Below are 27,970 nucleotides of genomic sequence, written 5' to 3' on the forward strand. Positions count from 1 at the left end.
AATATCTGTTGAATGTCAACTAGTGGGTAAGGCCCTGGGGTAGGTGATAAGGGGACATCTAAGTGAATTATTCAGGGAGCCCAGGCCTGAGGAGCTTATGCCTCTAGCAAGGGGAAAAAAAAAAAGGACGAGCAGGGGATGGAGCACTGGAAGGCAAGTGTCAGGACAGCAGCGATGACAAAGTGCCATGGGAGTCAGAGGGAGGGCAAAACCTTTCAGCAGGATGTTGGCATTTATGGGAGGGGTGTGGAGGAGGAGGTTCTTACGCTGAGCTCCAATGATATATTCAAGAGAGTAATGAACTCTCAGGCACGCCTTGAACTTGCTCCGCCAAAGCATGAAATGAAGGGGCACAAGCTGGGTCCAAGACCAGAGGCTGAGCAGCAGCTGAAGACCCTGGGCAACCTCCACACCCACTCGACAGCACCATCCAGTGCAAGCACCGAATGGCTTGGTTTGCAGAACACATCCATGAGCGTACCTGGAGACCATCGTCCACTATCCGGTGACACCACTTTTCGTTTATAAAGCAGTCAAGAGTTTAACACACCAAGAAACAGCTTTAAAACAAAGAAGACAGAAAACATGGAAGTACCCACCTATTGATTATTAGATACACGCGACCATTGACTTTGGCATGGCTACGCAGGGAGAGATGGAAGCACAAGGAAGCAGGGGGAGAGACAGGTTGGAGAGAGAAAGAGGAGGCTGTTAGACAGAGACGAGAGAAGCAGATGTCTCTTAAGCTTTCTAGCATCAGGTGTGTCATCATCCACATGGGTTGCACCCGTAAAGAGAGTCTAAGCCGCGAGATTCAGCGGCAACAGGAAATCAGACACATTCAGGAAAAAGGCTCGAAGGTCATAAGTCTTTCCCTTCTTCTCACCCCTCCCATCCTGCACGTTTTGTTAAAAATCTGTAATGTTTAAATTTCTCAAGATACATTTTATCCAAGAAAATATAACACAAATGGTTCATTTTTAATTCCTTCCCCAGCATCAAGAAAATTAAAAGTCCTACTAAGTAACTATGTTCAACATACTCTTCTCTAAGATTTTCTAAAACCAAGGCTTAAAAAATTATTTTATTTCTGAATGCATAACAATACACTTAAAGTGATATGAAAGTAGTAGATCTTAGTTCTTAGCTATTAATTATATAATATAATTAATATAATTATGAGTACTCTAAGTTATTACTAAGATAAATATTATTGAGATTATCTACTTAGGAGTAATAATTGTTTCTTCTTATGTATATCAGAAAACATTTTCATACTGCTAACTTTGTAAATTTACAATAAATTCTCTTTTCGCACACAAGCAACTTCTGCCTACACCACTTATGTGAACACATACACATATGAATACAATTCAAAAAGTTCTCAGAAAATGGAATTAAACAATAGGTTTATTTTGATGCAAATTTATTTGGTGCATATTAGGAACAAAAAGTTCATGGAAACTTATTTGAAAAAAAACTATGCATGGGTTTCAAATATGTTTGTATCAAAATAAACTTCTCCTTAAGTTCCATTTTCTATCCACTTACTAAAGTAGCCTCATACCCACACCAACAAAGAATGCCAAACAGGAAAAGAACTCTTGGATATTTACAGAAATATTAGCGCTGAAATCAGTTTAATGAGTTCAATGGACCAGTTATTCCCAACCTGTGGGCCACTTTCTATAAAGTGTCTCCTGGGGAGTGGGAGCACAAAAAGCAGGGCCTGTAGTCAACTCCAGCTCTAAAAATGTTCTCCACACTTTGATTTCAATGCAGCACTCACTAATAAGACTCGAGGGCCAGAAAAATACACAGGTGACCATTATCAGTTAGGAAAACGCCATGATGGAAAACAGTTGCTAAAATATTGGGATAGGTATCATATGTTCGAAATCAAAATTTCAGCACCTTTATGCTAAACTCTTGCCTGATTGAAAAACACCAAACTTGAGTGAGTTGTTCATATTCCCCAGGGTATTAGAAACCACCACCACCACCACCACCACCACCACCACCACCACCACCACCACCATCACCACCTCCGCCTCCTCCCCCTCCCCCACCCCATGGCATTCAAAGTGAAACCCCAGATGCTTCAGCTCTTTAGCTTGCTGGCATTGTATATCCTCTTCTCTCTCTGTGTATATGCTCCTGGCAAATGCACTGGTAGGGCGGTGCCCAGGGCTAGGATCTCCTCAGCCACACGTCATTTAGAGCTGCTTTCTTCTCTGGCCATGGAACAGAGGGTGGGGTGTGAATGCAACCACAGGGAGGCAGGAGGCATCAGGACCAGGGGCAGGAGCCCTCACCACAACCTGCATAATAAAACATCACTACACATCCTTAAAAGGAATTCCAAAAAAATATGCTTCTCAGGTATGGTAGGTGCAAACTGTGTGACCCTGTGCTGAGTCACGTGGTCTCCTACAGAACCATGATCTTGACAGTCTCTGCTCTCCTGGATAAACTGTGATTGCGATCTCTATCGGGTGGTATGAAAGACACTAACGGCAGGAAAAGCTCCTACAAACTAGGAGAATTTTAGAAGATGAATACAGGAAGGGAAGGCATCTGGATGAAAACACTTTAGAAAAATTAGCAATTACCAATAATCACAACTCTGAGAAACAAAGCTATGTGCTGCTCTGCTACCTGCAAGAATTTTCTTAATGATATTTTTTTTTTTTTTTTTTTTTTTTTTTTTTTTTTTTACAGGCAGAGGTAGCGAGAGAGAGAGAGAGAGAGACAGAAAGGTCTTCCTTTTCCATTGGTTCACCCCCCAAATGGCCGCTGCGGTCGGTGTGCTGCGGCCCCGAAGCCAGGAGCCAGGTGCTTCCTCCTGGTCTTCCATGGGGTGCAGGGCCCAAGCACTTGGACCATCCTCCACTGCACTCCTGGGCCACAGCAGAGAGCTGGATTGGAAGAGGAGCAACCGGGACAGAATCCGGCGCCCTGACTGGGATTAGAACCCAGTGTGCCGGCGCTGCAGGCAGAGGATTAGCCTAGTGAGCTGTGGCGCCAGCTTGAATTTTCTTAATGATTAAAGATGACTTTTGGAAGAAAATGGTGAGGATTTATAGTTTCATTTTTACATGGTCACAGGTGAGAATCAAAAGCGAATTTTACTCATAGATATCTCAAACAAGGTCAAAAGAAGCATTAAATAATCTTTCTAGGGGGGCCGGTGCCGCGGTGCACTAGGTTAATCCTCTGCCTGCGGCGCCAGCATCCCATATGGGTGCCGGTTCTAGTCCCGGTTGCTCCTCTTCCAGTCCAGCTCTCTGTTGTGGCCTGGGATAGCAGTGGAGGATGGCCCCTGCATCCGTATGGGAAACCAGGAAGAAGCACCTGGCTCCTGGCTTTGGATCGACGCAGCTCTGGTCATTGCAGCTATTTGGGGAGTGGACAAATGGAAGGAAGACCTTTCTCTCTGTCTCTCTCTCTCACTGTCTGTAACTCTACCTATCAGATAAATAAATAAAATCTTTAAAAAAACACCTTCATTTCTATAGAGCCATTGTCTTGGTTAGCTTACTTAAAATTTTTTTTTTTTTAAGATTTATTTCTTGGGCTGGCCTTGTGGCTCAGCAGGTTAAGCCACCTTAATGCTGGTATCCTATATGGATGCTGCTATCCACCCATGTGAGATAGCTGGATGAAGCTCCTGGCTCCTGGCTTTGGCCTGATCCAGACTTGGCTGTTGTGGGCATTTGGGGAGTGAAACAGCAGATGGAAGATCTCTGTCCCTCTGTCTCTTCCCCCTCTCTCTGTAACTCTGCCTTTGAAATATTTTGAAAATAGTTCACATTATTTCAAGTATTTGAAAGGCAAAGTGACAAAGAGAGAGGGAAAGACAGAGAGATCTTCTGTCCACAGGTTCATTCCTCAAATGGCTGGAATCTAAGCCAGGAGCCAGGAACTCCATCTTGGTGTCCATGTAGATGGCAGGGGCCCAAGCACATGGGCCATCTTCAGTTGCTTTCCCAGGTGCTTTAACAGGGAGCTGGATGGGAAGTGGAGCAGCTAGGACTCAAATCAGTGCTCTGATGTGGGATTCTAGCTTTGTAGGCAGCAGCTTAGCTCACTACACCACAATGCCCATTGTCTTGGTCAACTTTTAAAGTTACAGGGATTTTCCCTGTCAGGAAGTTTGCCTATCAATAACAACTCCTCAAACTTCTTCTTATTCTTCTCCTTTTTAAAAGATTTATTTATCTTACTTGAAAGGCAGAGTTAGAGACAGTGAGGAAGGGGGTGGGAGGGAGAGAGAGAGAGATCTTCCATCTACCAGTTCACTCTCCAAATGGCCTCATGGCTGGAGCTTTGACAGACCGCAGCCAGGAACCAGGAGCCTCCTCCAGGTCTCCCACGTGAGTGGCAGGGGCCCAAGCACTTGAGCCATATTGGGCTGCTTTCCCAGGCCACCAGGAGGGAGCTGGACTGGAAACAGAGCAGCTGGAACTTAAACCAGTGCCCATATGGGATGTTGGCATCGCAGGTGGCAGCTTTGCCCTCTAAGCCACAGCGCTGGCCCCTCCTCAAACTTTTAACAAATATTTTATTTGTCTTGCAGGAAGTAGGGATATATATATATATATGCATATATATATATGGAGAGTACAAGGGTACTTCAAAAAGTTCATGGAAACATGGAATTAAACGTATGCACTCTTTTTTATGCAGGAACAATTTTGAAATCTATGCACAGTGTTTTTTTTTAATAATAGGCATTTTCCACAAGCTATGAAAGAAAATCTTGTGTCAAAAAATTGGGGGCACTATAATAAAATCAGACTTTTATTCCATGAACTTTTAAAAGCAGTCTACCCCATTCATGTGCTTCTCCTTGCTGGGATGTTGGGAAGAGATAGGTTTTAGTTGGGCTTTTTTACCTTTATCTGTGGAGGCGAGAATGGCCTCACCCAAGAGGTGACCAGTGACTGCAGCCTCTCGGTTCTGGAAGAGGGGAAGCACCCACTCACCTGCTGACAGCAGCGGTCTACTCAGAATGAAATCTAGATTGGGCTCTCTTAGGTTAAACAAAACACAATCCGGCAAATAAACATGCTGGTCATAAATCAGGATTAGACCATGTTTTACATCCTCCAAAAAACGTACTCCAGAGTTCTCTATAATTCTGGCTCCTACTACAGCAGAAAATGGAAAGATCGGTGTTTTATAAAATGAAGATGCTGAAATCCTACTTCAGCAGGCTCCTACTGATGTAGTCATGTTTTTAGCTTGCAGTAAAAGAATTAAGGGGAGGCTAGGGCACTATGGTGCAACAGGTTAAGCTACCATCTGTAGCACCAGCATTCCATCTGGGCACTGGTTCAAGGCCTGGTTGCTTCACTTCTGATCCAGCTCCCTGCTAATGCGCCTTGGAAAGCAGTGAAAGATGGCCTCTGAACCCACGTGGGAGATCCAGAGGAAGTTCTTGGCTCCTGGCTTCCATGTGGCCCTGTCCTAGCTGTTGTGGCCATTTGAGGCAGTGAACTAGTGAACAGAAGAGCTCTCTCTCGCTCTCTCTCTTTAAAATAAATAAACCTTAAAAAAATTAGAGGGAATGTCCGGCTATGGCCTCTGTACTCTTAACATAGCCATATACTCCCTTGTTGCTAAAGCAGGGTTTTCCAGGAGCACAATTGTAGGTTAAATGTAAGGCAGAGAGGAAATTCATTGCTAGCTCTCAGTGGCAGAATGTTTATAGTTTCCCGGTGATGGAACAGATGGGGGATTCAGGACAAGCCACTATGGTTTCAGCAACCATACAAGGAAAGTAATGTCCCTTCAGCTACTTGTTGACTGATGAGGAGAAAACAACACTCAGCTACTACAAGAAGACACTGCCTTTGCTTTCTCTTCTTAAATATAATTCAAATTGCGAGTAGATCACAGATTCTCTCCTTTGAGCCAAGGTTCTTCACATTCAAAATGAAAGGGGAAATTCTGCACTCCCCCTCCCCCACAGCCCCATGTGTTTACGCTTGGTCATTGAAACAAAAAAGCTCATCCTTTGAGTTAGACAGATTCTGTCAATGTTCTACAAATAACCAGCCTGAACCCAAAATATGCATCACCGAGTCTAAATATGTTAGTACACACAGCTAAAATGTGTCATAAGTTTCTACTAACTGCTTCAGAAAATATCTTCCATTGTTCCACTTTATTTTTTGCTCTTTCCCTCAGTCCTTTTTTTTTTTTTTTTTTTTTTCACCTGCAAGCTGATAACTCACAGAAAGTCCAAGGCTGAACTCTAAGTTAGATGAATAGCCTCACACCAGGGGACCGAGACTGCATTTCAGAGGACTGGATGACCTGACTGAGGCCCATGTTTCTGTGGCTCCCTCACCTGTAGATGGTGCTGTCTTCTTTGCTGGGGATGGACTTGAGGTCTGTGAGTTCCAGGAAGCGGTCGTGGAAATAGTGCAGGTGCAGGATGCACACCAGCAGGAAGGAGGTCGGGATGAAAATGCGGGTGAAGAGTTCAGCCACTGTGAACTGCTTTAAACCAAGGTCCTCAAGCCTGCGGCAGACAACAAAACAAAAAGCAGGAGCCTCTCTTGGGCGACGAAGACACAGCCCTTTCCTCTGTAGCTCCACCAGCCTTCTGCTCCCGTCACTGGTACCATTTATAGAATCCGCCCCCAGCCCCACCCTTCCATTCCAGGTAGGCTTTTGCTTCCACCAATCCGCTTAACTTGTGTTTACCGTGGCCAGAAACACTCGTCTGGGCCACTCCTCTCTCTCCCTTGAATTCAACCCCTATCCCTTCTTGAACCGGTCTGGATCATGCTTGCTTGCCTGCCTTCTTCCTCCATCCGCTGCTGGCTCCTCCCTTTCCTCTGCACTTCTGGGGACTGAAATATCCCAGATCACTCTCAGTGACCTCACCTACTCCCAGCGGTTTCCGCACCATCCTGACCCCGGGGACCCAAATGTGTACGCGGAGCCCAGCCGCCTCCTGTGGACACTCACACCCGACGCTCTACCGGAAACCTGCGGCTTCCCAAGTTACCCCGTGTTGAGGGTTTTCTGAACATGTTCTTGGTTTCCTTCGTCTTCTGATGAAAGCCATTCTCCTGCTCTGTGTGCCATCTCCTGCTGCTGTTTCTGTTCCCCCAAATATATGTTTTCTCAGTCAGTCAGGGGACCTTGCAAGACTTAAAAAAGTCCCATCAGGAATAAAAGGTGCACCAGCCCCTCTCCACCTGCAAGTCATATGCAGCTGGGTGCCTGGCCAAACCTTCCCAGCATTCTCTCTCCTGTCTTCCCAGCTTCCCGGTGACAGCTTTCTCTCCTTCACTTCTTCACATGTACCAGACCAAACTGCCCTGCCTCAGGGCCTTTGCATTTGCTGCTTTCTCTGCCTGGGATGCCCCCGCCTCCCTTTTCTTAAGACAAGATCTTTATCTATCAGGTAGGGTTTGGACAACACATCTTCCATGAAGCCTGCCCTGAGCGCTCCATTCATGAATGGATTTCCCCCTTACACACTCCCTGGTCTGTTGCCTGTTTCTCATGGTAACTGGGTTTTGACTTATGTCATGTACTATGCTAGAGTAGAAGTTCCACAGGGCTGAAGCAGTCTTATTTCCTATCCAGGAAAAGCGTTCCATAAAACAGTTGTTGAATAAACCCTACAGAGGTATTTGTTGAGCTGTGGGTGATTCTTTCCTTTGCAATGTTCCTCCTAGGCCCTGGAGTTATGGTCAGCTCAAGGCCAATTATGACTAGGTTTCCTCACTAATTGCATACGTTCACCAAAGCAAACCAGAACAGGAGCTGGCACTACCTGTTACAGACACAGGAAACACCATCCCATCCTGCTGCCTCTGTTGGCAAGTACGGTGACGTTGTTCTCAATGGCACTCACGACTCCTTAGAGTCTTAGCACCCAGCAACATAAAGGAAGAAAGGCTGCTGCTTTATCAGAGGGCACTTCCAAAAGTTTGAGGAAAATGGAATGAAAAGATAAATTCATTTTGGGGAAAAAAATTGAAATCCACATAGAGGCAGGGTCTTCAAAAAGTTCATGAAAAATGTGTATTATGCAAAAACTATGCATGGATTTCAAAAATTTTTGCAACAAATACGCTCCTCTTTTCATCCATTTTCCCATGAACTTTTAAAAGTAGCCTCACATGAGGCCATGCATCTACTTGTGAACTGGAGAACTGAGCTGTTGTTTGGAGTGCAGAAAGCATGACCAAGTACTCAACATGTGAGTTGCACATGCAAATGTCCTTTCATGAAAATGTGGCTGGATATTCATTTTTCACTTACTATTCATTAAGTACCTACTGTGTTCCCACTCAGGGCTAGGGAGTGGGAAATCAAAGATGAATGCATGATAAACTTTGTGTTCCAGGAATTTAAAAGGATTGCAAACACTCTGGTTTTCCAAAATCTTCTTTGACGATGTTTGTAGCCCTATGCATTTGACTCTTCAGCATCTTTGTCATTTCCATAACCCATTGAACACTCAAATTGCTTACTTTTCTTTTTTCAATCCAGTCATATTTTGCCACAGGCCTGGGAAGTTTTCAAACTGATATGTGTATATAAAGATGAGCACCAGCATAGTGTAAATAACCACCGACATCCAGAAATATTTCAGAATTTTCCTCCACCATTCATAGTGCACCTGCAAAGCAGATGTTGAACAATCATTGAGAAAACAACATTGACTGTGGATAAACTCACATTCTCTTGTTCTCTTCAACCCAGACGAGGTGTGATCTATAGACCTGTTTGAAAGTTAAGTCTCTTCCATCTTTTCCATGTTCTGTTCCTCAGAGAGTTGGGTGGATCTGGATTAGACCCAGCTACCTGGGCCTCTGTGCAAGTTGCTAAACTTCATGGAACTTTCCTTCTCTCTTCCAGAACTTTGCAAAGTTGTTATGAGGATGGAATTTATAGATACTATTAGAATTTATAGATAATATTAGATAATATAAACTGTAGAAAATATTTATGCAGTTTTCAAGAAGCTCATGAGAATGTGTATTTATGAAAAAACTATGCATGCATCTCAAGATTTTTGTGTGGAGAAAAACTTATCTTCAAATTCCACTTTTTAATTAACTTTTTGAAATCCTCTCCTATAACCCAGCAGGACTTGGTGTCTATGAGGCACCCAAGTGATGGTATGGTAGGTGCTGCCCTCATTGAGAGTTTTCTAGCCAAGAGAAAACTACATCTGTTTTGAAATGCAAAGAGGTAGCGTAGGAATAAAAACGTGAAATCACCACAGAGAGATCTCTCTTTATCGTACGCTTGTGGATATTCATCAGAGCATTTCTGTCTTGAATCTTAAAATGTGTTTGGAAATTCATTGATTTCCACTGGATCATTTTTCTCCACATAGAACGTTCTCTTGTTTATTGTAGTTGTGTTGTTTGTTTCCGAACATTCTATATTTATCATGCTTCTCTCACTGGGTCCCTTTCTACCATCAGTTAAAATAGAGTTTGTGGAGAGGGTAATCATTATAATATGATCTTTAATAAATTTGAATGCATGAATGACATCTCAAGGCAGTTGATACATTGTACACACATTGGTACACACAGTCACGAATACATACACACACAGCATAAATATGTAGAGTTCTCTGATCCCAAGGCCTAGAATACAAGGGGAATCCTTCACTATTTTAGATTATTTGGCCAGTGCTCTTTTTTTATTTTTATTTTTATTTTTGACAGGCAGAGTGGACAGTGAGAGAGGGAGACAGAGAGAAAGGTCTTCCTTTAACGTTGGTTCACCCTCCAATGGCCACTACGGCCGGCGCGCTGCACTGATCCGAAGCCAGGAGCCAGGTGCTTCTCCTGGTCTCCCATGCAGGTGCAGGGCCCAAGCACTTGGGCCATCCTCCACTGCACTCCCGGGCCACAGCAGAGAGCTGGACTGGAAGAGGGGCAACCAGGACAGAATCCGGTGCCCCAACCGGGACTAGAACCTGGAGTGCCAGCGCCGCAGGTGGAGGATTAGCCTATGGAGCCGCGGCACCAGCCAATAACAGTGCTCTTAAATTAATATTAAAAATGCAATTATTCAGATATCTTTATCTTAAATCAATAACTTACAAACAGGTCATGAATGCTTTTCTGAATTTTTAAGAACTAGAGTTTGAAAGTGACGAGAACGTTGAAGAGAATCATGTCCCACTTTTGCATTGTATCTGTCACTTTCTCTGATAGGCTCAAGAGATTCAAGTAATTATTATCTCTGCAAGGGTGGCTCGCAGGTACTGCCAGGACAGATGGGAGAGGCGACGGTCGCCTACCTGGTACAAGGCCACACAGAAGAGGAACAGCACCATGTAGATGATTTTGTACATCACAATCTTGCCCTCGAAGCTGACGAAGAAGAACATGCCCCCGCACACATAGATCCAGTACTTGATGAACATGGCCACCACCAGGTTGCCCAGCACCTTCATGATGTCCTGGTCGTCTTCCTCCTCCACCTCCTCCTCCTCCACCTCCTTCTTTCTCTCTGGCTTCTCCTCCTTTGCTGCCTCTTCCTCCTCCTTCCCTTGAGGCTCCCCTTCCACTGGAATGTCTTGAAGGTCCTCGTCTTCAAAACAGAAAACTGTGTCGTTACCCGGCCAGAACCACACTCCGACCATGCGTGATGCATGTGGGACATGGAAATAGGGACTTTATGAATTATTATTTGATTTGAATGATTTCATCCTGTCCTAATAAACAAGGACACATTCATAACTAATGCACGGTCAATTTTTATAATCTTCCTGAAAATATAGCTTAAAGGAAAATAAATTTGGTGCTATGTTTATGCTAATCTCTTTGTAACATCTTCCTTCCTTCTAATATATAATGATAGCTTTAGGTATGGTTGGCTCTAAAAAAATAAATAGGCACCAGTACAAAAATCACAATGAATATGTCACTTTCATGATTCTTGAGAATCCAAGTAGTACTTCATTGAATGGGGTTAATGCTAACAATCTTAACCAGGAAGTATGTCACTGTAAGGTCAAATATAATTTAATTGAAAAAATAATTGTAATTTAACCACATGTAAAGGAATTATTTGCACTGGAATTAAAAATCTATTTCATCTTGCTTTAAAATATGCTAATATATAAGGCCTGTCTCTGTGTTACCAAGGCTACCTAAAATTTGAATAATTTTTTCAAACAATCAATAGATTCACAGAGTGAGGGGGTGAAAATGAAGTGAAGGGGTCAGAGCAATTGTTGAACTTGAATGAATCATTCTTCCCCAAAGTCAACTGGTTAATTTAATCATTCTTTTTCAATACAGGAATCAAATTTACACAGGATAGACTTAAACTTTATAGTCAGGCTATTGTTCTTGAAAAATAACTCAATGGCTAAATCTATATAAGAAACTACACACAAACACACACACACACACATTAGTGGGTCTGTGTTGGTTTTCTCATGGTTACTATATAAATCTCTTAGAAGCTTTTAAAGATTTAGTTACTTTGAAAGGCAGTGTGGCAGAGAGAGGGAGGGAAAGATAGAGATAGAGATAGAGCTAGAGATAGAGCTAGAGCTAGAGATGGTGACAGAGGGATCTTCCACCTGCTGGTTCACTCTCCAAATGGCTGTAATGGACAGTGTTGAGCCAGGCTGGAGCCAGGAACCCATAACTCCATCTGAGTCTCCCATCTGGGTGTTAGGGGCCCAAGAACTTGGGTCATCATCTACTGCTTTTCCCAGGCCCATTTATGCGGAGCTGGATTGGAAGCAGAGCAGTCAGGTCTCGAAAGCGCACTCAAATGGAATGTCAGCATCACAAGCAGTGGCTGAAGCTGCTAGGCCACAACTCAGGCCCTTGCATTAATCTTAAGGCTATCAGCCCAAGGGCCGGTACAGTGGCCTAGTGGGTAAAGCTGCTGCCTGCTGTGCTGGCATCCCATATGGGTGCCGGTTCGAGACCCGGCTGCTCCACTTCCGATACAACTCTCTCTGATGGCCTAGGAAAACAGTAGAAGATGGCCCAAGTCCTTGGGCCCCTTTACTCATGTGGGAGACCCAGAAGAATCTCCCAGCTCTTGGCTTCGGATCAGTGCATCTCTAGCTGTTGTGGCCATCTGGGGAGTGAATCAGCGAATGACAATTCTCTCTCTGTGTTTCTGCCTCTCCTCTCTCTGTGTAACTGTAACTTTCAGGTAAAATAAATAAATCTTTTAAAAAAAGATTTTAAAAAAAGGCTATCAGCTCAGCTTCTATAAAAATGTATAGCTGTTTTACAGAGACAATGCTACCTATCTTCACTAATAGTCTCATGATCAATTCTACAAACACTACACTTTTATTTATTGGCATATCCATGTGGTTAGTTAGGGAGCAAGTTGTTCTCATTTTACCTCTACAGTAAGTCTACAATAGAGACGATACTGTGAAGATACATCACAAAGTTCATGAGAATTATGTAAAATTTATGCATTTATTTCCAAAATTTTGGCACTAAAATAAACAACTTTTGGTTCCATTTTCCCATGAACTTTTTGAAGCACCCTTCTGAAAACAATCTTCTCTTCCTTTTTTGTTTTTCCTTACTTGGTGGTGCATTCCTTTTTAGAAAAGTAGACCGTTTGAATTGTTAAAAGAATTGAGTTAGTTTCTTGATTCCAATGCTCACTAAAAGTATGAGTTGAAAAAGAACTCAGTGGCTAAATCTTACACAGACACACACACACACAAACACATACTAGTGGGTCTGTGTGGTTTTCTCATGGCTAATATATCAATCTCTTAGAAGAGAAGAGAATGTTGTCACTCATCACCCTGAGCTCACGTGCAGGTGCCACTCGGGTCTCACCCTAAGCTTCCTGATGTATCCGGGGGCTCTTTCTCTATAACTGCACTGAGCTCCAAATCGCCAGTCACCCGCTCTTCACACGAATTTACCTTTCTCCTCATTTTCCTCACTTCCAATTTTGACTTCAGCTAAAAGGGCTTCCTTTTCTCGAAGGGCCTTTTGCTCTGTGAGGTGCTGCCTTAGCAGGAGCCAGAAAGTGATGGTGAAGAGAATCTGAAATCAGAGAGTCAGCACCACAGAATGAAGCATTTCAACCAACAGAACGCTTTCTTCAGGTTCCGGGGTGTGAACGTCACTGCTCCTATATCCCCTCTCTGGAGGGTGCCAGGAGCCAGCGGCCCTGAGGAGACCCTGGGAGATGGTGTTAGCTGGCCACTGGGCTCCCTCAAGGGGTCTGTCCTTGACCCACTGCCCCCCGAGTGTGACGTCACTACAATCATAAGAGCAAGATGTCCTTGTCCGACTCCCGTCTGCTTCTGCTGTGCTCCTTATTTTGACCACTTCTGCAGGTGAGGAAAAGGAAATGTCATCCCAGCAAACAGAACTCCTTCCTCCCATTAATCTATCAAAGCCGAGGGAAGGATAGTTCTATGTGCTCATACTTTATACTAACATTTTTTGAGGGCTACAAGAACAAAAAGAGCTTTTGATTTCTTTTCATCTCAAAGAGCTCCATTTTTCAGGGAATACAGTACCTGGTACACGGTAGGTTTTTGTTTCTGGTTTTTTTTTTTTTTTGGTAATAGCTTTATTGATGTATAATTCACACAACACTACACTTCATAATTTAAAGTGTCTAATTCAATGTGTTTAGTATGTTCACAGATTTGTACAAACTCACTGCAAATCAATTTTAAACTATTTTCATCATCCCAAAAAGATGACCTAAAGAAGCACCTCCTGTTCTTTCCATCCCAGTCCTAGCCCACTATTAATTTACTTTTTGTCCCTATAGATTGGCTTAATTTCATGCAAATAAAATCATATGCGTTCATTGGTAAGTGGCTTATTTGTAAAAGTTATGCTCCTCTTTTATGCTTCTTCAGAACATAGTATTTTTCAGGTTCATCTATGTTTTAGCAACTAAGGTACTTCATTTCTTTTCATTATTAAATAATATGCCATCGAATGGACATACAATACATTTTTAATCCATTCATTAGTTGATTGCCTATGACGGGAAATGATGCTATAAGGCTTCCTAGGCAAGCATTTGTGTGAATGTATGTTTTCAATTCTCCTGGACTTAGAAACTTAGGACCAGAATTGCTGGTCTTAGGGTAGTTCTTTATTTAGCATTCTGAGGAATTGACAACATTTGAGGAATTGATAAAAAAAAAAACTGTTTTGCAAAGTTGCTGCACCATTGTACATTCCCACCGGCAGTGAGTGACAGTTCCAGCTCCTCCACATTCTCGTGGCATCTTCTGTTCTCTGCCTCTGTGGGTGACAGCCACCCTAGAGCATGTGCAGTGATGATTCATTGTGGTTCCTAGCAGGCTTTTGATAAATATTTGCCGAAGCAATGAAGAAGATAAATAGGCAAATGAATAGGTTCATTTTCATTTTGAGTAATTGCCCATTTCACTACCCATAAATATCCATTTATCATTTACTTTCAACATAACTCCACGCCAAGAATTTCTGGTAAACACGCTGAAGACCTAATGAAATCCAGAACCAGAGTGAGTGCATGCCCTTTTGAAAGACTGGTGCTAAAATGCTGAAAGTCATTGTGAATTGACTGCAAATTAGGAAAGAAATGTGTGTCTCTACGGCATATTCAGAGGGGTTAGGAGGACCTGGGGGCCGATGGACTGCCTTCCTAGGACACACTGAATCACAAGCCAGCTTTTGAAAACTGTTCCATGGAGCCAAGGAGGAGATTCTCCAGGACTCAACAATGCTGCTCCCTGGGGACACGCAAACCTGTGAGGACCAAGGGCAGAGTGTCACACAGACTCATTCAGCACTCTGTGAAAGAGGGAGTTAATTACAGGATTTCACAAACACCCTTGTGATAAGACTTTGTGAGCCTCAAGTTTGATTGTTCCTGTCCATGGCAAAACTTTGCCCTTTTTTTTCTCCTTGTTTTGTTCTGGGGTGCAATAAAATACAAGTGTAGCATCCCAGAATGACTTTAAAAACATAGGTAACAGGCCGGCGCTGCGGCTCAATAGGCTAATCCTCCACCTTGTGGCGCCGGCACACCGGGTTCTAGTCCCGGTTGGGGCACCGGATTCTGTCCTGGTTGCCCCCCTTGCAGGCCAGCTCTCTGCTGTGGCCAGGGAGTGCAGTGGAGGATGGCCCAAGTGCTTGGGCCCTGCACCCCATGGGAGACCAGGAGAAGCACCTGGCTCCTGCCATCGGATCAGCGCAGTGTGCTGGCCGCAGTGCGCTGGCCGCGGCGGCCATTGGAGGGTGAACCAACGGCAAAGGAAGACCTTTCTCTCTGTCTCTCTCTCTCTCTGTCCACTCTGCCTGTCAAAAAAAAAAAAAAAAATAGGTAACAGTTTATTTCCCAAATAATGTTTCCCTCCCAATCAAATATTAATTTTAGATTAGACAAGGGGTCCTGGCACACATTTCTAGAACTCTCGCTGGTACTCTCAGTCAGCTTGAAATAGCTTTTTTTTTTTTATTTTTTTTTATTTTTGACAGGCAGAGTGGACAGTGAGAGAGAGAGACAGAGAGAAAGGTCTTCCTTTGCCGTTGGTTCACCCTCCAATGGCCGCCGCTGCAGCCGGCGCACCGCGCTGATCCGATGGCAGGAGCCAGGAGCCAGGTGCTTTTCCTGGTCTCCCATGGGGTGCAGGGCCCAAGCACCTGGGCCATCCTCCACTGCACTCCCTGGCCATAGCAGAGAGCTGGCCTGGAAGAGGGGCAACCGGGACAGAATCCGGCGCCCTGACCGGGACTAGAACCCGGTGTGCCGGCGCCGCAAGGTGGAGGATTAGCCTATTGAGCCACAGCGCCGGCCCTGAAATAGCTTTTACACAGTCCAACGAAGAAGATTTTGAATGGCCTTTAGCTTCTGAATTTCTCTGATAGAAAAGACTAACAACAGTTGTGTGTGAGTGTGTGTGCGTGTGTGCCTGTGTTTAGGGGGAAAGAAGGAGAGAGAATCAATGTAAGAGTGTCACCCAAAGGTGACTTGGGAGTGTGATAAGGATTTGCAGTCAGGGGTGTGATTAAGGAGTGAAAGCAGGGCTGGGAGAATGGGATGAAGGAAGGAAGGAAGGAATAGAATTTCCTGGGTCTATGAATACAGGGAATCACGGTCTGATCTCTAAATGCCATTGGCATTCACCTGTTAGTGTTTTTTTTTCCTTCATCCCAAGAGTCCTTCATCAAAAAACCTCTTACAAAAATGCGTCCTTGGTGTAGTTTACACATTGCCTCATTTTTCTCTTGATTATCTTGGCTGTGGGGAGGGGAGGTGATGACCTTTAAAGAGGGGGACTACTCCCAGGACAGGTGAAGGTAAATGGGTGTCATTTCAGGGCTGCTACTTTTCTACTTTGTTTAGAGGACAAATTTTCAAGACTCATTCAATGCACATAGGATTGCTTTTAGTGTCTGAAAACAAAGGTGTCAGTAGCCAGGGGATGTGTGTTTAACCACTTTGTTAACAGGGCAGGTAAAGTGGGGATACCTAAGTTTCTCAAATAAAAACCAGTAACATGTACCATGAAAATGAACGAGAAATGAAACAATGATGCACTTTGTCACCACCTAAGAAGGCATATCATGTAATTGAGAGGGAAAAAAGCAAGTATCATACTTAATTTTTGCTGTTAAGCATGTTTTCTGGGATAGAATTGGAAAGAAAAGTCATTAAAATCAATGATTATTTATAACAGCAATGTACTAAGCATTTTTTTAGAAATTCACTATCTATCAAAGAAAATCTTCCAATATCTTGACATCGTCTATGTCGTATTCCTACGTCCACATCTAATTTTGAATATACAATTTATAATTTTCTTTGATTAGAAAGCATTGACGTTTTAAGTAAAAACCAAAGCAAAGTGGAATTATGTTCATGTTTAAATTATAGAGATTGCTAAGTAAAATAAATTGCCATAAATATGTATTTTTTGAGAAGCACAGACTAAGTGGAGGTCATTTTTATAAGGTTTTGCTTGATAGCAATTATTATGAGTAGCGTGGTTTTGCTTCATTATTTTGTTTTCTGGTTTTCCTATTCATTTACCTTTGAAGCAAGTTCTCCTGGATCTTTCTTTTCTAAAAATCCTGGAACCTTCTTAATTTCTGGAAGTTCAAAACTCCATATATACTGCAATACCAGCAGTAGATTTCCATACACAACCATGAAAGGAGAGCTGATCATGGCATATTTTCTCCTGTTGCGAATCATCCAGAGAGTGCAGGACCAAATGAGCAGCACAAAAGTCAACCAGCTGTGATAGGTGATGCTCCAAGCCTCAGGGAGAGAAGGAAAGAAAACGATCATGGTCAGTACAATGCAGTGTCCCACTCTGTGAAGCCAAATTTATATAGAACTTAAAAAAAAATGGTCAACAGTATGTAAAGGGGGAGGAGGGAGGAAAGAGCTGTGGAGGGAATTGGAGAGCTCCTGGCCCAAGGCATAGGAAAGAAAGAGGGGAACCGATCAGGGAGAATGGTGTTGCCTTTGACCTTCCTCTAGGGAACAGGGTCGAAGGTCAAGGACTCATCATTCCTAGTCCTTCTCCTTTTCACTTCAAATCTCTCCATCTTTATCCTCTCTTTTCCCCCAGTAGCTTGGAGTCAGCGGATATTTATGGATGATGGCAGAGGTTTTGTTTTTTTTTTTTGTTTGTTTTTTTTTTTTTTGACAGGCAGAGTGGACAGAGAGAGAGAGAGACAGAGAGAAAGGTCTTCCTTTGCCGTTGGTTCACCCTCCAATGGCCGCCGTGGCCAGCGCGCTGCGGCCAGCGCACCGTGCTGATCCGATGGCAGGAGCCAGGTACTTCTCCTGGTCTCCCATGGGGTGCAGGGCCCAAGCACTTGGGCCATCCTCCACTGCACTCCCTGGCCACAGCAGAGAGCTGGCCTGGAAGAGGGGCAACCGGAACAGAATCCGGTGCCCCGACCGGGACTAGAACCCGGTGTGCCGGCGCCGTAAGGTGGAGGCTTAGCCTAGTGAGCCACGGCGCCGGCCCTATGGCAGAGGTTTTTGAAAAAATTATTTATTTTAATGGCAGAGTGATGTGTATCTTCTACCTGCTGGTTTACTCCCCAGATGTTATCCAAGAGACAGCTTACCCTGCTGCACAAAACACCTTCCTTTAACTTATACTTCTAAAGTTCCACTTTCCACACACGTCCTGAAGATCCAGGAGGACAATACACAACAGAAATCAGAAAACTCACACGAGGAAATTGCACAGTAGGCTCCACTTATCCCATAATAAAGCCCAGTTAACAAGGGACAGCCCGGCTTCAGTCCTCTAAGGGTAGGACTAACACGTGTCCCACCCCTGGGACATGTGATACGCTCTCTTCCATTCACATTAAACTTTCAAAGAACCAGAGCTGTATTTCAAATGGCAGTGACCAGAACCATCTGTAAATCAGGCTCACAAATACTAACTCAGGAAAACTGTTAACTGTTAACCACAATCTCTGCTAACTTTTTTTTTTTTTTTTTGGTGAAAATAAGAACATTTTCTAGATATGTCTGGAACTAACTGAAGTCCATTGCACTCCTGAATATTGTGAATTATCAAGAGTTACTTCTAAAGTCCCAAATGTTCTACAAGCCTGTTTTGCATCCGGAAAGCAAACAAGAATTAAGACAAATGCAGTCAGCAAAAGACAGATATTTCCTCTCGGCAATGTTCAAATTTACCCTAAAGCACTGTTAGTGTTTTAAACTGATGAATTATTTAAGATGTTGGTTAATGGGGCTGGCATTGTGGCTCAGTGAGTTAAGCCACTGCCTGTGACACCAGCATCCCATATCAGAGTGCTGATTTGAACACAAGCTGCTCTGCTTTCAACCCAACTCCCTGCAGACGAGCCTGGGAAGGTAGCAGAAGATGGTCCAAGTCCTTGGGCCCCTGCACCCATGTGTGAGACTTGGTTGGAGCTCCATGCTCCTGGCTTTGGCCTGGCCCAGCCCCAGCTATTTAGGCTTTTTAAGGAGTAAAACAGCAGAGGGAAAATCTCTCCCTGTCTCTGTGTCTCCCTCTATCTCTGCTTCTCTGCTGGTCAAAGAAATAAAATATCTTGTAAAAGTTGGTTCAAATACATGGTAAATATAAACTTGAGATTAAAATAGCTTTTATTAAAATTGTTTCATTAAAATAGTTCTTGGAAGTAGCAGTTGGTAAAGGTTCGGTAACATTGAAGGGGTTTGTATTAAATGACACACTCAAGGGTTTTACACTAAATAATGCATTGTATGCAGCATGAAATGCAGATGTAACTTTACCAAACTTATCACGTGATCCAGGAGAATAATTTTCACAAATGTGATTTCCCCCTACACTGTTCTTGTATGGGAGGATGAGGATGAGAGAGAAAAGCTAGCTATAAGAATTTGTGAAAAATGTCTTTCTCTTTAACGCCCAGTCACGCGTGCCTTCTGCTTGCCATCATTAAGAGCTAAATCTGCATTACTGTTTCCTGCACTGGGCTTCAGAGTAGTCTGATGGGTTAGTCGATTTGTGCTTTGTATTTTTTAATGAACATATCAGTCATCTTCACAGCCTTGGCTCTCGGAAGACATCCGCTTCTGTCTGTGGCTGATAAGTCTGCTGGGAGAGGGAATGTCCATGGTGGACTGGTGCTTTTCATATGGTACTATTGTGGCTGCCTTGAAACAGTGGGAGGGCACCAAGCAAGGTCAAAGCTTTCATGAAGGGCTGTATTGTTTTCACAAGGGCTTGTGATTGAGTAACACATTGTGTGTTCAAAAGAAATGGAGAATTCCCTTTCAGTAAAGACAAGACTGAATTTATCTGAGTGATAGGAGAAAAAAAGAACTAACTGTATACTTTGTGAGTTCAGGATGAGAATGGTAACTTGTATTTGTAATATATTCAATATATAACAGTCAGAGATTTGCTGTAATTTAAAGTCGAGGTTGATATAAGGGAAGTGTCAAAAAGCAAGGATAGATCACAGAATTACTTTCGTATAGAGAACAGATCAGTGGGGTGGGCATTTGGCAGAACAGTGAAGTCACCACTTGGGAGACCTGTATCCCTTATCGCAGTAGCTGGTTTGAGTCCCTGGCTCCTCTGCTTCCAATTTAGCTTCCTACTAATGTGCACTCTGGGAGGCGGCAGATGATGACTCAAGTAGTTGGGTCCTTGCCACCCACATGGGAGATCCAGATTGAGTTCCTGGCTCCTGGCTTTGGCCTGGCTCTTGTGGGAATTTGGAGGAGAGAGTGAACCAGTAGATGGAAGATCTCACTCTGTCTATCTCTCTGTCTCTCTTTCTCTGACTCTGCCTTTCAAGTAAAATGAAAATAAATCAATTAAAACTTTAAAAAATTAAAATTTCTAGGAGCTTTTCCTCACTGCATCTCTGCAGTATTCTTAATAGAAACTATCGTTGAGTTACACACAGGTTCACCTGGGAAGCAGCTTGACTGAGTGCCAGGGAAATTGTTGTGTTTTTCCCTGGAGTCACAGGACATTTTCATTTTGTTGTCTTGAAACATGCCCAGGGGGGTCTCACCATTAAACTCAGAATTGGAAGGAGTTGTGTCATAGACTGTTAGGATTTTCAAAGCTAAATCAGGTTTCCCAAGAAAACATGTTTTTAGGAAAGAGTGAGCTTAGCATTTCTTTTTTGTCTTCTATCTCTCTGTCAAAGGAGTAATGTTTGAAGGTGTAAGGCTGGAGGTGGAGTAAGTATGAGCCTGCCCACACTAAGAGCTCACAATTGGAGGCTCTTGGGAACCCTGGCTGCTTGATTCTGTAGTTGGTAAGCACTGTCACAGATAAGATGGAAGAGTGTCACCCAAATGCAAAGAAAGATATGACTGAAAGGTCAGCACTGTAGCATAGTGCACTAGGCAGCACCAGCATACCATATGGAGCTCCACTTCCAATCCAGCTCCTTCATAACACATCTGGGAAGCAACAGATGACAACCGAAGTGCTTAGGTTCCTGCCACCTATGTGGGAGACCAGGATTAGGTTCCTGGCTCTTGTTTCTAGTATGGACCAGCCCTAGCCATTGCAGCCTTTTGGGAAGCAAATCAGTGGATGGAAGTTCTCTTTCTCTCTCTCTGTCCTTCCCTTTCTGCCACTCTGCCTTTCAAACAAACAAATAAATTTTTAAAAAGATGTGAATGCGGCTGTCACTTCCCAAAAGAAATCAAAGCAAGCTGTGTTAGCCTTGAATACCTTCAACACCTTTTAGAAAACATATCCAATATGTCCTTGGATACTCTGCTGTGGTCAGCTAATTTGAGACAAAGGCATTCATATTTAAAAGGAGGATCAGTGGCATTGAAGAGGACAGGGTTTTCCAATCTGTAGTGTAAAATCCCATGAAAAATTAAAATAACCAACCATTCTCTGCCAAGGCACTGCAGAGAAACGGAAATCCTTACGCTGCCGGTGCAATGATGGTAAAGTCTGGAGCCAGCAGGGCTGTCGGTACTATTTCTGCAGTACCCTGAAGTGCCAATCATACGTACCATCATCGCGATGAGGGCACAGATGTAACTTTGCTTCATAATAAACTGGAACACTGAGACCATGGCATGAACTTTCACACTTCTTTTTTCCTCGTGGCTCCTTTCCTCTTCAAATTCTTCTTTCTCATCCTCTTCTTCCTCTTTCTTTTCTAGATGGGAAAATACTTTCATAACTATTGATATAAAATAGGTGAAATTTGTAGAGACGGCCCAAGCAGTGGAGCACATGTATAATTTTGGCATAACCTCTAATTATTCACTTCAGAAGTTATTCCCAATTAGTCAAACTCTTAGGATTCAAAGCAATGCATTTTCTTCCATCTGGTCAATGTAACAAGATTGAGACTCAGAAATCAAGAGATGACAACTTCATTTGAGAAGGCTGTCTAAGCCAGGGGCCCCACCCCCTCATAATCATGTCCCTGTGCAATCCTCTCCTCTTGCATGTGGATAGGATCCTGGACATACTTCTAACAGATAGAACACTCCAGAAGGGATGGAATGTCACTTCCAAGATCCAGTGAGTAAAGACTGTGGCTTTCACTTTGGGCACCTTCTCTCAACCCATCACACACACATTCTGAAAGAAGCCAGGGCCTTGTAGTGAACAGTCCAATGGAGAGACCTAGGAGGCAGGGAACAGAAGCCTCTGAGCCAGTGGTCAGCAGGAGTCTGAGGTTGCTAGTCGCTTTGTAAGTGGGCTCAGAAGGAGGTGTTGCCCCAGGCCAGCCTTCAGATGACACAGCAGCCACTGCCAGCAACATGAGTTAAGACTTAACTTCAGTTAAGACTGAATTGTGAACCAATACACCTAGCCACCTTGAGCCTAAGGAACAAGCCCAGTCACACCCAGGTTCCTATCCCAGAGGGACTGTATGGCACCAAGTGTTGTTCTAAGTCACCAAGTAAAATATCTTTTCTGTCTCTTTTGTTTAAATTTGCTATAGCAGCAAGTTTCCTAGCACCAACAACAGGCACTGAAAACTCAGTGACATGCGTGCCACCCTGGGCAGGCTGCCAAGTCAGGATGTGATGTGAATTTCCCTGGGCCACTGTCTTTTTTCATAAACTTAGGGTTTCTATGGGAAAGCTTGAAGATCATCAACAGTGATGGAAACACTGAAGCTGATGACTATGGAGTCACCAGCATGCTAGTTCTCTGGTCGTGGCATTTTTGTGTATGGTTGACTCAGTATCTATGAGTTGTCTTCAACCAAGCAAGAAGTGAGAATTTCTGGAAAAAAATACTGCACCTGCAGTGAACATGAATGAACTTTTTTCATGTCATTATTTCCTAAATTATGTAGCATCACAATGATTTATACAATCTTTCACGTTGTATTAGGTGTTATAAGTAACCTAGAGATGATTTAAAGTCTATGGGAGGTTAAATATAAACACTACATCATTTTATGTAAGGGACTTGGTGCCCTGGAACTTTGGTATCTAAGGGAATGGGGAGTGGAACCAACCCCTTTGGACCAATCCCTGGATATAGATTTAATATGTAAAATGATCACCTTCCCAGATCTTATTTTATGTCTGAAAGTTCAACTTATGTTTTGAGTATGTTTGGGTGGCCCTTGTCAGCAGTTAAATTCTATGTGTTTGTCCTCAGGTGAAAAATGTGTACTAGAAGTATGTCTTGGCTGTGACCCAAACATCTTGAATGTTAGCAGTTACAGATGCCAGCTCTCGAGCCCTGCCCTGTGTGATTCTGGTGCCCACACTCGGGACCACACATGGAAGGCACTGTATTTCCTTCAGCTTTTCAGGTTAAGACTGAATTTCAAACCAATACACATTACACATGCAGGTAAGATACAGAAATGTGTAACCAGCTGGTGGAGCCTGATGTTCTGTGAAGCCTTACAGGTGCCACTTGTGTGTGTGTGTGTGTGTGTGTGTGTATAGGGGACTGACCTTGATGTGCTCTTAAAGGAGAGTGTTGGATAATGTGACTAACCAGCTGTACCCGTTAGGGGCAGATGGAGGAAGTACTGATAAAGAATTATGAAGAACAGACCATCGGCATAAGCCTGATAAAGTATTATGCAAAAAGGGTCTAATGTTCTACTAATGCAAATTGGATGGCTGCTGGCATTCACTGAGCCTGGATAATGTCTGATAATGCTCATTTTAATTTCACATAAAGAGAGATAAAAATTCACTATAATTCTGTTGCCACTTTGCTACCTGCATGCAAGCTGTACACATTCCGCCCCACCCACACCCCCTACACTAAGCTAATTCTGCCTTTATGAATTGGTGACTGGTCATGCTGGCAGGGGAAATGACAACAAAGATGCAGTCAACAGCTGTCTTGTAGGGATAAGGGGCTAGTGTTGCCAGATGTTCACACTCTTCATGAGATTGCAGAAATGTCCATTTCTAGATCCGAGGTGTAACTTTTAAAATGTTAGTTACCATTAAAAGTACTTTTTAAATGCTGTGCAGACAACAAAGTTTGAGGCATCACAATACCTGATTTCGACATACTACAGGACAGTTATAGTCAAAACAGCCTAGTACAGGCAAAAAACAGACATGTAGACCAATGGAACAGAATAGAAACTCCAGAAATCAGTCCCGGCATCTACAATGAACTATTCTTTGACAAAGGAGGTAAAATCAATCCCTGGAGCAAGGACAGTCTCTTCAATAAATGGTGCTGGGGAAACTGATCCCTGCATGTAGAAGTATGAAACAAGATCCATATCTTACACCTTACACAAAAATCCAGTCAAATGGATCAAAGACCTAAATTTATGACCCAATACATCAAATTACTAGAGAGCATCAGGGAAACTCTGCAAGACATCAGCATAGGCAAAGACTTCTTAGAAAAGATTCCAGAAGCACAGGCAATCAAAGCCAAAATTGACAAATGGGATTATACCAAGTTGAGAAGTTTCTGCACTGCAAAGGAAACATTCAGCAAAGTGAAGAAGCAACTAACAGAATGGGAAAAAATATTTGTAAGCTATGCAACTTATAAAGGGTTAACATCCAGAATCTAAAACAAGCTCAATAAATTCAACAACAAAACAAACAATTCAGTTAAGAAATGGGCAAAGGACTTGAACAGGCATTTTTTGAGAAGAAATTCAAATGACCAACAGACACTTGAAAAAATGATCAGAATCACTAGCCATCAGATAAATGCAAATCAAAACCCCAATGAGGTTTCACCTCACTCCAGTTAGAATAGCTCTCATCTGGAAACCAACAAACCACAAATGCTGGTGAGGTTGTGGGAGAAAAGGTACCCTAATCCACTATTGGTGAAAAGTAAACTGGTGCAGACATAACTGTGGAAGACAGTATGGAGATATCACAGAAAATTGAAAATAGATATACCACATGACCCAGCAACCCCTCTCCAGGGAATTTACCCCAACAAAATGAAATCAGCAAATGAAGGAGTTATCTATAACCTCATGTTTATTGCAGCTCAATTTATAATAGCTATGATATGGAATCAACCCAGATGTGGATCAACTGGTGATTGGCTAAAGAAATTATGGTATATTTACATTATGGAATACTATTCAGTGGTAAAAATAAATGAAAAAAAAATGAAATCCAGTCATTTGCAATAAAAAGGATGCAATTGGGAATCATTATACTTCGTGAAAAAAGCCAGTCCCCAAAAGAAAAATACCATATGTTTTCCCTGATCTGAGGTAACTAATAGAGTACCTAAAACGTAGTATATTGGAGTGAAATTGACATTTCAAGTTTTGATGATTGTTTACAACCCAAGTCTTGATGATTGAGGAACAGTGTTTTTTTCTTCATGCTATTTGCTGAACTCTTTACTTAATGTAGGATTAATCTTATGTGTATAAAGCAAACTGAAAACAGATCTTTGTAAAAATTAAGTGTGGGAATAGGAGAGAGAGGAGGAAAAAGAGTGAGACGATGAGTGGGAGGAAGGGTAGAGTGGGAAGTATCACTGTGTTCCTAAATCTGTATATATGAAATACATGAAATTGGTATACCTTAAATAAAATTAAAAAAAAAAGAAATGGCAAAAAAAAAAAAAAAACAAACTAAAGAAAGGAACATCAATCACATTGAGCTTATAAGTGAGATGGAAACACCACCCCAGGAAGAGTTACCTGAGGATTCACCGGATGGCTCCCAGCGATATTGGGGTGTTGAGTATAGGTCAGCCTTGGCAGGGCCGTTCTCCACAGGCAGGCTGGGGTGGATGGTGTGGTAGTCCACGGGGTTGCCATTCACGGTCACCAGCAGGCCCTGTGGGGCAATGTGGGGAAAGAATTGTCATGGTGGGGAGACCTTCTCCTCTCCTTACTCTATGCACAACTAGGCAGTGAAGAGCTGATTGGAAGCTGAACACTTTCATCAATCATCCCATTAGTTTAGCAAGTCTCACCTCCACGGAATGATCCAGAGTGTTTGTAATAAAGTATGTATCCAATCTTGCCGCACCTTTGTTCTGAATCATACACTAAACTCTCTGTTCTCAGTATAAAGCACAAACTTGTCCAAAAATGCCAGTGAGGCTTTCATAAGAGGGTCTGATGTTTTTAGTCCCAGCTCCCACCACTGTCTACCTTTGAGACATCACTCCAGCTCTGGTGGTCTCCAGCACTTTCTTGGGCCTGGTCTATTCCTGTCTAGCCCTGTGGCCCACACTTCTCTCTACAGGACTAATACAAGCACCCTTCGGGTCTCAGGTGAAAGTCACCTTCTGGGGATCCCTCACTTACTCCAGGCGTGAAATTCTCTTACTGAATCATCAAGTGTCATTGCCTGGTTTTCTCCCTCTATCTCTTGGCATTACATTTTTTGAAATAAGTATGTGAATACCCACAGTTCAGTACACATGAGACTTCCTATTTAAATTCTGTCATGGGCATGGAGTTACAGAACAAAAGTATTTTTAAGAAGTCCCTCAGAATCTTCTAAATTTTAAACATATTTCCCTTGATTATATTCAATCTCATGTTGGCGTTCTAACAGCAATAAGCCACATATAATTTCTGCACAAAAATAACCGAAAATCTTATGGAAATTTTATAGATCCATACACTGTACTGGATCTAATGATCTAATTTCATTTCTGTCACTTTTACATCACTTACATAAGCAGATATGATAATTCTAAGGATATACTAACATCAGATGGCTTGTAGTCATCTTGGGTCATGGATAAAAGCTGCAAAAAGCAATGCAGGACAGCATGTTAATAAGTAAGCTAGAAGCATTGTGTTTACACATATCTATTAAGTTTTACTGTAACACATACCAATTCTCTTTAGTCAGGTGGATGCTAGTATGTTAAAACAGCCATGCAAGATATAAAGGACATTGCTGACTAATGCAAAATTTTCCAGGTTTGATATTAACTGTTAATTATAACAGCAAATAAGTGACCCTAAACCACATGACTATAAAAAAAAATGCTTTTCCAGTGTTTTATTTAATACATAAGCTACCCTGGTTTTTATACTCCAAGAATCCTTTGAAACATCTGCAGAATTTTAAAAGTATTTGCTTTTCAAGAAAGAAGAGATTCTTAATAAAGAGAAATTGTACTGTGTTTTGATATTATTTTAAAATTTTCATACTGTCAACAATAAAATAATTATTGTATGATGATAATTTTTAAGTGTATCAGTGTCAGGTTGTTTTGAATTCTCCCAAATAGTAACTAGCACGGCAAATAAAAATGATTTTGCAACAATTTTTGGGTCAAGATTCATTTACATTCTTAAAAGTCACAGAAGGATCCAAAGCTCTTTTATTTATGTATTACCATACTAGAAATTAAAATCAAGGCATGTAACATATGCCTTGGTTAACATAAACCTTAACATAAATAAATGATGCAAGCACATATATTTTCAAGAAGAAACACCCCTAAACTAGTGAAATGCAAAGAGTATCATTGTTTTGCACATTTGCACATATTTTTACTGTCTGGCTTAAAAGAAGACAACTGCATTCTGTATCTGTTTCTGCATTCAGTTTGCTGCGATATGTTGTTCTGGTTGAAGTGTCAAGAAAATCTGGCTTCCCTGAGGTATGCAATTGGAAGTGGAAGGAATATGCTAATAGTCTATCCAGATAACAGTGCATACTACGAAACTCAACCAATCGAAGTTTCGCGAAGGTTGGCTGAAATGAGGACTCTGAAACCACATCAAAGAGCTTTCCATACTCTGTGTCACATACACCCACTAATGCGTCCTTCACCTCCTATGGATCTTCTGCCCACATTCTGCACTATCAGGCAGTGGAGATTTGGAAGTGTTTGGGTCAGTGAGTTTTACAGCCCTACCAAATATAGTCCATTTCACTTCAAAATACTTTAACAAGCATGCTTGTTAGCACTATTCTGACTTCATCAGAATGTCTCAAAATATTGGGAAGTTTTCAAGTTCTCCAGGGTGGACACAAATTTCCAAAATTCTAATTTTTACTCAAATGCTCAAAC

At 42.5% G+C, this 27,970-nt stretch overlaps 1 protein-coding gene across 6 annotated transcripts in view; it reads right to left on the bottom strand.

Annotated features, from left to right (window-relative positions):
- Nucleotides 1-27,970, bottom strand: part of PIEZO2 (piezo type mechanosensitive ion channel component 2) — a 454,193-nt gene that overhangs the window by 96,438 nt on the left and 329,785 nt on the right. For 5 of the 6 annotated variants that reach the window (XM_089305338.1, XM_089305337.1, XM_051851440.3 and 2 more), the window contains exons 10-17: nucleotides 26,651-26,689; nucleotides 25,626-25,764; nucleotides 21,502-21,650; nucleotides 17,050-17,280; nucleotides 12,923-13,046; nucleotides 10,298-10,590; nucleotides 8,505-8,653; nucleotides 6,359-6,532 (exon numbers count right to left, since the gene is read on the bottom strand). In XM_089305338.1, the coding sequence (XP_089161464.1) occupies nucleotides 6,359-6,532; nucleotides 8,505-8,653; nucleotides 10,298-10,590; nucleotides 12,923-13,046; nucleotides 17,050-17,280; nucleotides 21,502-21,650; nucleotides 25,626-25,764; nucleotides 26,651-26,689 (1,298 nt within the window). The remainder of the gene's footprint in view (nucleotides 1-6,358; nucleotides 6,533-8,504; nucleotides 8,654-10,297; nucleotides 10,591-12,922; nucleotides 13,047-17,049; nucleotides 17,281-21,501; nucleotides 21,651-25,625; nucleotides 25,765-26,650; nucleotides 26,690-27,970) is intronic. The other variant, XM_089305336.1, reaches the window with a different exon arrangement.

Source organism: Oryctolagus cuniculus, chromosome 10 (assembly GCF_051225735.1).
Source record: "Oryctolagus cuniculus isolate XC-2025 breed Fujian yellow rabbit chromosome 10, ASM5122573v1, whole genome shotgun sequence".
Lineage (NCBI taxonomy): Eukaryota > Metazoa > Chordata > Mammalia > Lagomorpha > Leporidae > Oryctolagus > Oryctolagus cuniculus.